The 11,967-nt window shown below is 49.8% G+C and overlaps 1 protein-coding gene across 1 annotated transcript; it reads left to right on the top strand.

Moving 5' to 3' along the window:
- Window positions 1-228: 228 nt before the first annotated feature.
- Window positions 229-10,394, top strand: CTDSP1 (CTD small phosphatase 1). Its single transcript, XM_036756781.1, has 7 exons — window positions 229-560; window positions 3,842-3,990; window positions 5,678-5,779; window positions 6,007-6,063; window positions 7,027-7,119; window positions 7,608-7,793; window positions 8,052-10,394. The coding sequence occupies exons 1-7, from the start codon at window positions 494-496 to the stop codon at window positions 8,178-8,180; spliced, it is 783 nt and encodes a 260-aa protein (XP_036612676.1). The 5' UTR covers window positions 229-493; the 3' UTR covers window positions 8,181-10,394.
- Window positions 10,395-11,967: the final 1,573 nt, after the last annotated feature.

Raw genomic sequence — 11,967 nt, 5'->3', positions numbered from 1 at the left:
AGGAATGCTTCGTAAACGGAGAAAAGAAAGTCTGACTGAATGGTAAGATTATCTTCTGTACTTTGGGCCCAGGCCGGAGCCGGCTGTATTTGATTCGGCTGAAGCACAAATAATTATTAAATTCCGCCTCTAAACTCAGTCAGGGGTGGAACTACCTCCCCAAAAGAGGGAGGAAGCGTGAATCTGGAGTCTTGGTTACTCGGAAGTCATCGCCCTTTTAAGGGGGAACCTTGAAACGGCGCCCGGGTTCCATGTTTGTATCCGCCTCGCGGGGAGGAAACTCCATGTTGTAACAAAGTTTCCTCCGCGCCCCCTCCCTCCCCCCCCGTTTTTTTCTCCCTCCCCCCCCTCGAGCCTCCCCCCCTCCTCCTTATTTCCTGGGGATCCCTTCTTCCTTCCCTCTCCCCTCCCCCCCCGCGCCCCCATTCCGGCCCGAGCTGGGGGGGGGGGCCGGGCGCCGGGGGCAGAGTCCGGCCCAAGCCCGCCTGGCTCCATGGACAGCTCGGCCGTCATCACTCAGATTAGCAAGGAAGAGGCGCGGAGCCCGCTGCGGGGGAAAGGTAGCCGGGCCGGCGGGGCTGGGGGAGGGGAGGAAAGAGGAGGGGGTGCAAGGTTGGAGGAGGGAAGGGTGCAGGGCTCGGGGAGGGGAGAAGGGAGGGGGTGCACTGGCCAGCCGGACGCCAAGGGCTCCTGGGCCGCTCGCTCGCCTTCACTCCCTGTCCCAACTCTCCTGGACGATCTCAAAGCACCCTATAGTGCTTGGGAGTTTGAACTGCCAGCTCTGGGGACGTGGGGCGGGGTTTCACTCTGGAGCTCTCTCTGAGCCACAGTGGGGAAACTGAGGCTGGCAAGTGGAATGTGGCAGGGGATGCGGGGCAGGGCGGGGGGAGGCTGAGGCAACGAGGTCTTCCGTGTCACCCCACCCCCACCTCGGGAGTCTGGGAACTGAACCCAGGCAGCTGGGGGCCCCCTGGGAAGTAACGGGCTGTGCCTGGGGGATTGCATATTTAGGGGTTAGAAGGGGGCGAATCAAGGCCACTCAGACTCCACCCCCTTCCGAGCCAGGTGTCAGGTTGGGGTGGTGACGAAGAGGGGGTGTATGCTGTGGGTTCGGGGAGTGAGGAAGGGACCGTACTTTGCTAATTTAAGAATGGGTCGGGGTGGAGTAAGGAGTGGGGGGGTGCTCCGTCCCTCGCCTTCCCCTCACTTCTTGACTCGATCTTGAAAGCATTGATTCCAAGGACACCCACTTCTCAGGGCCACCCAGCTCACCTTGAAGCAGATTTCATAGCACCCTAGCAAGGAGAGGGAGGCATCAGGCAGTCAGAAACCTGGGCAAGTGTATGCACATTTGGGGTGGGGGGATACCCTATCTGAGCATACACTGCACACACCAGAGGGACGTCACTTGTTTTCAAACCCCGACCCCACCCCCAGCTTTCTATCACACCCCAGCAGGCTTGCTTTGAGCACCCTTCTAGACTCACAGAGCATGGAAGTGGGAGCTCCATACAAAGACTGGGTCTCCCAACTGGATTGAAATTGACGTTATCGCATGTGCTGCGGTGGTTAACCTAACTTCCTTATTATCCAGCCGCAGGGGCGGAAAGACCCCAGCCCCCGAAGTTCGGTGAGCTCGGGAGGCAGGAGGTTAGAGCTGCTTCAGGCCTAAGGGGAGGGGAGCATGAGGGGACAGGGCCTGGGACGTGTCAGTCCAGATGGTGTGGGACGGAGCACAGGCTCACTAGTGTCTGGCTGTTCTCCGGACTCCCCCCTAGTGCCAGCTGGCGCTGTGGACATTGAACCCTAATTTCCAGAGGGAGGAGCTAGAAGGCAGGAAGGGAGTTGGTGGGAGGTAATAGCTAGGGTACTGTCAGCAGATTGCTGGGGCCCCTCGATCTAAGGGTCCATGTCCAAGGCTCAAGAGGGGGGAGGGAGAGGGAGGAAGGAGAGAGGGAGAGAGGGAGAGGGAGAGAGGGAGAGTTATCTATCCTTGTGTCTGAGATTTCCAGCTGGACATTTGTGTGTCCCAATGGAGAAAAAGTCTGTCCTAGGATAGGGAAAACAACACAGACCTGGGTTCAAATTCTCACTTTGCTGTTTACCAACTATTCCATCCTGAAGCCCAGTTTGTTCATCTGTAAAATTAAGACTGAGGTGATGGACACAAGGTACAGAGCCATAGATTTTTGGACCTGGCAACTTGGTTTTTGGTGGACTCTACTTCCTTGTGACAAGAAAAGCCTTGGTTTTTTCTCCTTAGGTTTTTAATTTAAAGGGGAGGTGGGGTAGTAGAGGAGATTAGCAATAATGAAGTAAAAAACCAGCGGGCTATAGTAACATTTTTTTAATGCTATGAGAGCATAAGGCTGTTCAGAGGGGAACAGAGGACAATTTGGAAAGTAATGTGTAGAATATATTATATACTTTTTTAAAAGGCAGTAAAATGGAAATTCACGGTTTCAAATAGAGTCTTTTTGTTTTCTGCCCTTTTCTAATATTTAAGTGTAGAATAATTTTTTTTAACGAGGAATTTAGATTTTAATTTGAGGGTCTTAAGGCCCCTTTTGACTTCAAATCCTGTGATTTCATGGCATAATGTTACTTCTCTGGGGCCAGCCAGTCTTAGGGCCATAACTCCCTGTGTCTGGCATCTTGATTTATCCCCTTTAAATTTGTTTTTGTTTTTCTCAGAAACTCAAGTCACCAACAAACACAAACACTTCACTATATTCCAATGGACAAAGATTGTGTATGAGACCATGAGCTCTTATGTTCATTTTTTAAAAATGTATATATGAGACCATGAGCTCTTATGTTCATTTTTTAAAAATGTATCTTAAACTTAAGAAGGTTGTAATAAAATTGCCCTGTGTCCCTTCTGAACTTTTTTTGCTTTGAATGTTTAACTGAGAATCCTTTCTTTTGGCATCTCTGTCACTACACACTAAGCTACCCACCCCCCACCCCCAAGCCCTCTTTTAACTCATAAATCTAGTCAGTTAAAAAAAAAATCCCATTGGCGGCATCCGACAAATGTCTCATTCTACACGTCTGCTCCATGGCTTCTCTCTAAGATGTGGTGGACATGCCTCACCGTTTCTCCCTCAAAGTTCTGATGTCTTTCAAAGTTATTTTCCGTTATGTTACCAGAGTCATCTTGTCAATTATTCTGATACTATGCATTGGTTCATACTAAGCCGAATTCTTCATTGGCATCATTTTTGAAGTTTTGGTCTGCTTCCTGACCTGAACAGATTTCCTTTGACTCCCCCAGGGGGAGTCCACAGGTTGGGAGTGAGGGATGCAGCCCCACAGATGGGAAACAGCCAAGTCTGACTGAGGAAATGCTTGGCTGGCAACTGTGCCCTCCAGTTCAGTGGCTGTCTGTGTGCCTTGTTCCCATCTTAGCAGCCAGGGGATGGAGTAGGGCTTCTGTAGAGAGGAGATGGCTGGGAGCTTTGCATCCTTGGGAATGCCCCAAGGTTACCTGACTTGGGCCTCAGGCCCAAGTGTGGATCTTCAAAGGGTTTTAGATTCATAGAAGCATAGATTGGAGCTGGCGGAGACCTCCAAGGTCATTGAGCCCATGTTACTTATGCAAAGAAAAGTTAAAACGACTTGACCACACTAATAGTAAGAGGGATGGAACCAGAATTTGTAATCGGACCTTTGGACTCATTCCACTGCATCAGGCTGCCTTTCTACCTGGTTTGAATGTAGGTTTTCCCTGAGCATCCTGGCTTCTTTCATGTTCAGATCTTGCCAAGGGCTGGGGCTGAGTATGGGTCTTCGTCCTGCAGTCAGGACCAGCCTGATGAATCATCTTTGGACTCCACAGGTGATCAGCCATCATCGCCTTCAAAGAAACCCCGGAGCCGAGGAATCTTCCATTCTCTGTTTTGCTGCTTGTGTCATGATGACTCTGAGCCCGTGCCCATTAACAATAATGCCCCCCTGCTGGTGGAGGAAAATGGGACTGTTCCCAAGGTCAGTAAACTGTCAAGGTTCCCCCCGAAGGGGCAGTATAATTATTGTCACCTCTGTCACCATCCACACATTAATGAACAAATCACCCACATTTAGGTGACTTTTTAAGGTTCCCAGCATGCTTGCTTACTTTCTAGGGTTTTTTTGAGGCAATTGGGGTTACAGGTCACCCAGCTAGTAGGTATCTGAGAATGGATTTGAACTCAGGTCCTTCTGACTCTAGAGCCAGTGCTCTATGCACTGGGCCACCTAGATGTGCCCCAGCAGGCTTTCTTTACAACAATCTGAGGGTAGGGCATGTAGGTGCTACTATCCCCATCTTACAGATGAGGAAACTAAGTCCCAGAGAGGTCAGGTGTCTTGCCCAGAGTCACACAGCTAGGAAGCATTAGAGCTGCCATTTTAACCTGGCCCTCCTGGCCACGTGAGCCCCTGAGTTAATCATTAGAGTAATAACTTCTTGAATCTGTATACTGCTCTCAACTTTTCAAATTGCTTTCATGGCATTCAGCTCGACTCCGTAAACATGAAGTGCCTAGCCCTAGCTTTAATATGGTGGTGTGGATGGTGGCTTGGTATCCCACCTCATGTACTTAACAGATGCCTTTAATTGGGCGAGTCATTTAGCAATTAACAGGGCTTCAGTTTTCTCACTTGCAAAATGAGAAAATAACATCCATTCCTACCTCACGGGAGTGGTTCAAAGGATCACGGATGAGAACTGGATCTATGATGTTGGCACAGAGAACTCCCAAAGGAGGAAAGCCCTTCCAGCAATGTGTGATGGCCCTCTCTCTTTATGTATAGTCTTAATAGAGTTTCTTAAGCTCTGGGATGTTAAGTCAGTTATTGGGTGGCTGAGGGGGATATTTGAGCTCAAGTCTTCCATACTCTTGGAAGGTCAGCTTTCTGTCCACTGTGCCAAACCACTTCATCGTGAATGTCAAACTAAGTAACAAATGCCTTATCTCAAGCCTTCAAGTACTTTACAAACCTTGGGTGTTCATTATCGTTAGTATTTCCGAGGCATGAGAGAGACAGACATTTTCTCATTTCATCCTCCCAGAAGCCCTGGGAGACAAGATAGGGCAGATAAATGTGCATTTTACAGATGGGGAAACTGAGGACAGGTGAAATCATTTGCTTCCAGGTCTTAGGGAGTGAGTATCAGAGCCAAGACCAGAATCCTGGGCTTCTGATTCCCATCTAGGACACTTTGCACCATGCTCTCCTGAGGAGGGGGCTGCTGAAGAAGTGTTCCTTAGGATGTAGGGATTGAAGGGCAGCTAGGTGGGCGCAGTGGCCCTGAAGGACCTCAGTTCAAATGTGGCCACAGACACTTATTAGCTGTGTGACCCTGGGCAAGTCACTTAGCTCCGATTACTTCCAAAAAACAAACAACAAAAAAAAAAGAAGTCGAGGGCAGGTAGGTGGTACAGTGATTAGAGCACCAGCCCTGGAGTCAGGAGGACCTGAGTTCAAATCCGGCCTCAGACACTTGACACACTTACTAGCTGTAAATGACTTACCTTGGGCAAGTCATTTAACTCCAATTGCCCTGCATTCCCCCCTCAAAAAAAAAAAAAAGAAGTCAGGATTGAGGCCAGAAGAAGACACATTTGGCAACATTGAGTTGTCCTGTTTTCTCTTGGTGGCCCTCCACCTGTCCCCTTTTGTCCTCCTACAGGCACCAGCTAAATATCTGCTTCCTGAGGCCAAAGCCCAGGACTTGGGCAAAATCTGTGTGGTTATCGACCTGGATGAGACCTTGGTGCACAGTTCATTTAAGGTTGGATTCTGACCTTGGGACCCTCCCAGCCCCAGCACGATCCTTCCCACCACCCTCTAAGGTCCTGGGGCTGGTGCTTCTCATTCCCCCCTGCCTGCTGGCCTGGCTCTCCTCCCTCCCCTTCCTTCCCCCAGTCTCCTAGGGAGGGGCTGGAAGTGTGCTTCGGCCCCACGGCCAGAGCTCGGTCACTCGGTCAATCGGCCACAGCCTTTTTGCATCTCCCACAGCCCGTGAACAATGCAGACTTCATCATCCCTGTGGAGATTGATGGAATGGTTCACCAGGTCAGTGGATGGGGGAGGGCAGGAAGTGGGGGGGTGGGGTGAGTGGAAGGGTAAGAAGACAGGGAAGAGCCAACCCCACTTTGAATTTCTGAGGCTGCCACACTCCAGGATCTCCTCATGTCCCACTATTCTCTCTAGTTTCCCCACACACTTAGAATCTCAGAATGTTAGAGCTGGAAGGGGCCTTAGGTATAATAGAGTCTGGGGTGGGGGTGGGGGAGTCCTTAACCAGGGGCCCGTAAATTTTTTTGCTACTTTGATAAATGCACTAAACAGGATAATTTATGTCCCTTGTAATCCTGTGAGTTTTGTTTTGTGCAGTTACAACCATGATTCTGAGAAAAGGTCTGTAAACTTCACCATACACAGTAAACATTAGAATGTTTGATCTACGCCAATCATCTCATTTTACAGATTGTGAAATTGAGCCCCAGAATGGGGAAGGAAGTGACTTGGTCCAAGGTCAAACAGCTAATTAGCTAGTTTCTTATTTTGGCCCCGTTGAGAAAGTCTGGAGCCTTTTGCTTTTTCCTCTTCTCCCAAATCCTTCTGCTCTCCTCTGACCTCTCACCCCACCCCATGGCCGGGACCCGTTTCAAGTAATCCAGGATAGGCTGTTTTCTCTTCAGCCTGTTCTCCATTACTTGGTTCGGGGGCCGGTCCCCAGCATCACTTGGGGTGAGGAGGGTCCTAGGGTACCCTATCCTGTCCCCCTGCCATACCTGTAGGCCTTTCCCCTAGCAATCTGAATGTGACCAAAGGCTCATTCCTCCTATTAGATGAGTAGGGCCAGGGAATTAGTTATGGCAGCAGTGGCGGGTGTGGAGAATAGGAGATTTGGTCCCTCCACCTTTGGATCAGCTAGAGTTTCGGGGCTTCTCCACCTTTACTTCCCATGGGAGGGTGGCTGGCAAGTGCTCCCCTTCTCAGCCAGGCCAGTCCTCTCACTGACCCTGCCCTCAGGTCTATGTGCTGAAGCGGCCCCATGTGGACGAGTTCCTGCAGCGGATGGGGGAGCTGTTTGAGTGTGTGCTCTTCACAGCCAGCCTGGCCAAGGTGAGCTCTGGCCTTCATAACCCACTCCCCCTTCCCTCACTGCTGTAGGGCAGCTCCCTGGACAAACCCCCATTCCTTCCCTCCTCCTCCTTTTCCTATGAGGTGGGTGGGTATGAGAGTTAGGACTTCTCTCCCGAGTCCCCTTTGCTAAGATCCCCATTACTCCTCACCACTAGCCAGGCTAAGGTAAAGATGACAATTTCCTGGGGAGGTCCTGACTTCTCCTTCAAGCCCTCCTACTATGATAATAATAATAGTAACAATGTAGCATTGTAAAGTTTGCAAATCACCTTCCATGTTTTCTCCTTTGATCTTCTAACAACCTTGGGAGGCAGACAATGTTATTATTTAACATTGTTACTTGTTACTATTTGGTTTGCCCACAGCTGGTTAATAGCTGAGGCTGGATTCCAACCTCAGGCCTTCCCTACCCCAAATCCAACACTATACATCATGCCATCCATTTCTGACCCCCCACTCTCTCACAGTATGCAGACCCTGTCGCTGACCTGTTGGACAAGTGGGGGTCTTTTCGGGCCCGGCTGTTTCGAGAGTCCTGTGTCTTCCACCGAGGGAACTATGTCAAAGACCTGAGCCGTCTGGGCCGGGACCTTCGGAGGGTGCTCATCTTGGACAATTCTCCAGCCTCCTATGTCTTCCACCCAGACAATGCTGTGAGTATGAGGCATAGCTGGGAAGGGGAGGAAAGAGACAGACTCCTGGAGTTGGGACTGAGCAGAGGAGTGGGTCAAAGGTGGGACAAAGGATCTGGAGATAAGTGGGGCTGATGAAGAGAGGCCAATCGATCTCCCTACTCAGGACAGACCCCTCCAGGCACCATCTTAAGACAGGATGTCGTGGGATTGTTGTCCCAGTGGTGCTGGGATGATGGAAAGGGAACCCTCTTCCATGGTCCCCATCCTTCTTCTTAGGTCCCAGTGGCCTCATGGTTTGACAACATGGGCGACACAGAGCTACAAGACCTCCTTCCTTTCTTTGAACGGCTCAGCCGTGTTGACGACGTCTACTCGGTGCTCAAACAACATAGGACTGAGAGCTAGTGGGGAATGGGGCTTGTGCCCCTCCTGGTCTCCCGGCTTCTAGGCCCCCTGCTTGCCTCACAGAGCTGGGTCTGGACAGGCACTCGCTGCCATCGGGCCCCCACTTCAGCATCATGGAAGCCGATTCTCCCTCTTCACACTTGAACTTCCTGTTACCCTCTTCCTTCCTTTCTTTTTTTGAAAAGAAACGAATCAATTTTTAAATTCAGTGCCATGGGGAAGGACACTATCCCCTTAACCACTGACACCAGCCAGCCCAGCCCACCTCACCAGATCCAGAATGGGAGGAATGGATGAGGGTGATCAGAGAGACAAAGGATCAGCAAGACCGAAGATGACCTCAGGCTTCAGGCTTCACCTCCTCTGTCAGACTCCCTCCACATTTGGCCGGGTCCTTTAGTACCAAGTATCAGTGCCTTACTCTCCTGCCCCAGAAATGGGACTTTGGAGGGGGGGTTAAGGTTGGAGGTGGGGACTCCTGACCCCTCTGTTCTCTTTCCTCCCTTCCAGTGTTGCTGAGTTTCTCTGCTGCCAAATATTGGGACCCTTCTTAGGGAGGTGGGGAAGGGGAGTAGAAGGGAACGGTTCTTGTGTTTCAGTTTTCTGTGACCCAGTGCCTCAACCCCCTGAACTGCCACTCCCACCCCAACCCCAGCCTGCCCTTCTTGGTAGGCAAGGTTGGATACAAAGTGCCTTGTTCAGAGTCCTTTCTCCCCAGAGGTTGGGTGTGGTAAGGAAAAACATAGGATATGTCCCCAAAGCAGGTTTCTCCCTAAAAACAATCCAATTGAGAAGGATGGGAGGGGAGGTTTGATTCTGTGTCCCTCTGGGGCAGCTCCTACACTTTCCTTCTGAAATGGATTCTTTCAATTAGTGCCTGTTAAAAAGGGGAGGATGACTATTACAGATGGGGAAACTGAAGTGTGTCAAAGAAGGGCCTACTGCCCTAGACCTGAAAAGGACCTACAAATACTGCCTCTGACCCCTAGGGTCTGCAGGGGCTGGGCTAGGGGGGCAAATATGGGAATTCCCTCAGTAATATAACATTCTCAGGCCTGAGAGGCCCATTCTCCCCTAGCTCTTCCTGCCTTCCCTCCTCCCCTCCACACCCCTCTTTTTCATCACATCTGCCTTAACCATTAATGTCCCAGGCCAAATGAAGCATCCATTTGGGTATGACTAACCCCTTCAGTCCCCAGGTGGGGTCTGGGGGAGGGGAGGGAGAAGGGGCTGGGGACCAGGGCTCCCAGCCCTCATTGTGCCATATAAATATGTATATGTGTATATAGATTTTTAGAGGAAAGGGGCAGGGGGGATGAAAGGGTGGGAAGTCACCCCTTATCCCTCTTCTAGGCCTAGGACTTGAGGGGTGAAGGAGGGTGGGATGGGAAAGGATTTTTACATTTTTTAAATTGCTTATTTTCTGAACGGAGCAAATAAAACTTGGGGATGCCAGTCCCTCATCCCCTTGCTCCACTGCTGCTCCAGCCCCACTAATCCTGGAGCTAAGTCTTGTGTACCCTTAGTTTCCCAATATTCCCTGGTGGCTAATTTGGCTGAAAGGTTTGGTTGCAGCCCCCAAGTGGGGTGGAGTTGAGAGCCTCTGAGATATCCTGTCTCCCTTTCCAAGCTGCCCCATGGTGTTGGGAGGTGGAGGGTGCAGTTCATCCCTCAACTCAGTGCAACTCAATGCCTGCTTCTATCTGTCCACTCTCCATATGCCCCTTGCTTTGGGTCTGGCTTAAGGTGACTACATGGGAATCCCCCTTATGCCCAGGGATGCTCTCTCTCTCCCAGCAGACTCCTGGTCCCAAAGTTTCCTAACGGGGCTATTAGGATGCCAGGAGTTTTGGGGGCCAGGCCACACTTTTTTTCTAGTGCCAACCTAAGCCATACAGCCCTTCTCCCTAACTCCTCTATGCTTGCTCATTGGGGTAGCTCCCAGGAAATCCAGAGCCTGTGCCCCCTTCCTTCCACCCTGATCTCTTTGGTCCTAAGATAGACCCGAAGGCCTCTTCCAGTGCCAAGGGGGAGTCAGAGTGGCAATACATATCAGAGTATTTTCTTATTCCTCTTAAACAAGGAGCTAGAGTGGTGAGCAGGGAAGACTGGGCAGGGTTGGTGTAGGATATAGCTCCATATAAGTGCCTTTTGTGGGACGCTGGTATGATGGGAGTTCCTTGAACGATAAAGAGAAAACCAGATCCCTCCCAATCAGTTTCTCTGTGTGTGCTTTTTGGGGGGGGGGAGAGGGGGGAGAGTGGACTAGGGGTGAGGTCCTGGCCATGGGGTTATATGTGAGAGATTAAGTGTCTGGAAGCTTGTGACCAATATTGTGTATTTCTTAGAATGTGTAGGTACAGGTTGGCCTCTGAAAATGCACTCACCCAACATCAGTCATTCTCCCCACCCCCAAAGGAAACCAGGCTCTCATAACCTGGGAAGGAATTAGTGATGTGGTAGAACTTTGAACTGAAATGAGTAAGATGAAATTTAATAGTGGTCAATGTAAAGTTTTAAACTTGGGATCAAGCAATCAATTTCATATGTGTTAGGCAAGACATGGTTAGAAAGCAGCTTGTCTGAAGAAAATCTAGAGTTTCTAGTGAACTGCAAGCTTTATATGAGTCGACAGTGTTATATAGCAGCCAAGAAAAACTTATATAGTCTTGACCTGCACTAAGAAAGGTATAACTTTCCAGGGACAACAGGCAAAATTTGTAAAGCGTTTTGTTACCTTTAAAGTGTATATAAATGCTAGCTATTATTGTTCTCATCACCACCACCACCATCCCCTTACTCTCAGAGTCAGGCCAAATCTGGGGCACTGAAGAGGGCCATAAGAATGATGGAACTGGGGATGTTTAACATGGAGAAAGTTCTGAGGGGTGGGATGGTAGACCCATGATAATTGTACTGAGAAAGCTTAAATCTGGTTCTGTTTGCCTTCAGATCTATTGAGGGACAATGGGTGGAATGGGAAAGAGACCGTTTGGGGCTTGATGTCAGGAAAAAAACAATGTGCTGCCTAGGGACGGGTTCTACAGGTTTACAAACAAAGGCTGGGTGATCCCCCATCCTATGGTAAGAGGGATTCTGCCTAGGCTGGGCTAGCTGGCTCCTGAGACACTTGCCAGCTCTAAAATTCAGATTCTGATGTGTATACTTGGAACTTCTGAGAATCAGATTGGCCTCTAGGATCCCCTGCTTTTCCTCTCTTAATGGCTTCCAGTGGGAGCAGCAAAATCCCCAACATTGCTGCCTGGAGCTGGCATATAGAGCCTGTAATAGGGTGAGCACCTGCTTGTAGAAACCCTCATAATTTGGAGGACATTGAAGGGAGGGGAAGGGACCATGAGCCCTCTTTTCTAGCATCTGCAGGGCTGTCATGTATTATGATTGAGCAGAACTAGGACCCATGGGTGGGCTCAATACAAGGAAGAATTTTTTATGTAAGTATTTTGATCCTGTTTTTGTTAATATCTTTTTTTTTTTGCATCACCTATGTAGATCACCCTACCCCTCCCTACCTTACCTAGTGAGCCATCCCTTGCAACAAAGATTTAGAAGAAAAAGGCATAAAAAGCAATGGACAAAAACAGCATCTGCATACAGGCTCCCACTCATAGTTGCCTACCTCTGCAAATGGCCAGGAGGTGCATTTTCTCAAATGCTAAGGAGAAGCTTGTTAGTCATGGGACTGTCTCACAATGGGATGAGCAGCTTATAATATTGAAGAAGTGGGTATAGAATTTGGAGCTCGAAGGGGACTTAACTATTATCTAAT

The sequence above is a fragment of the Trichosurus vulpecula genome, chromosome 4, assembly GCF_011100635.1.
Source record: "Trichosurus vulpecula isolate mTriVul1 chromosome 4, mTriVul1.pri, whole genome shotgun sequence".
NCBI lineage: Eukaryota > Metazoa > Chordata > Mammalia > Diprotodontia > Phalangeridae > Trichosurus > Trichosurus vulpecula.
The sequence above is the reverse complement of the archived record's forward strand: the minus strand, read 5'-3'. Positions and strand labels throughout refer to the sequence as shown.

Bases quoted from the DNA above. Each gene is read 5' to 3' on its own strand.
- CTDSP1 (XM_036756781.1), top strand. From the start codon at position 494: ATGGACAGCTCGGCCGTCATCACTCAGATTAGCAAGGAAGAGGCGCGG. The intron at 561-3,841 runs GTAGCCGGGCCG...TGGACTCCACAG, and splicing joins GAGCCCGCTGCGGGGGAAAG to GTGATCAGCCATCATCGCCT. The intron at 5,780-6,006 runs GTTGGATTCTGA...CATCTCCCACAG, and splicing joins TGGTGCACAGTTCATTTAAG to CCCGTGAACAATGCAGACTT.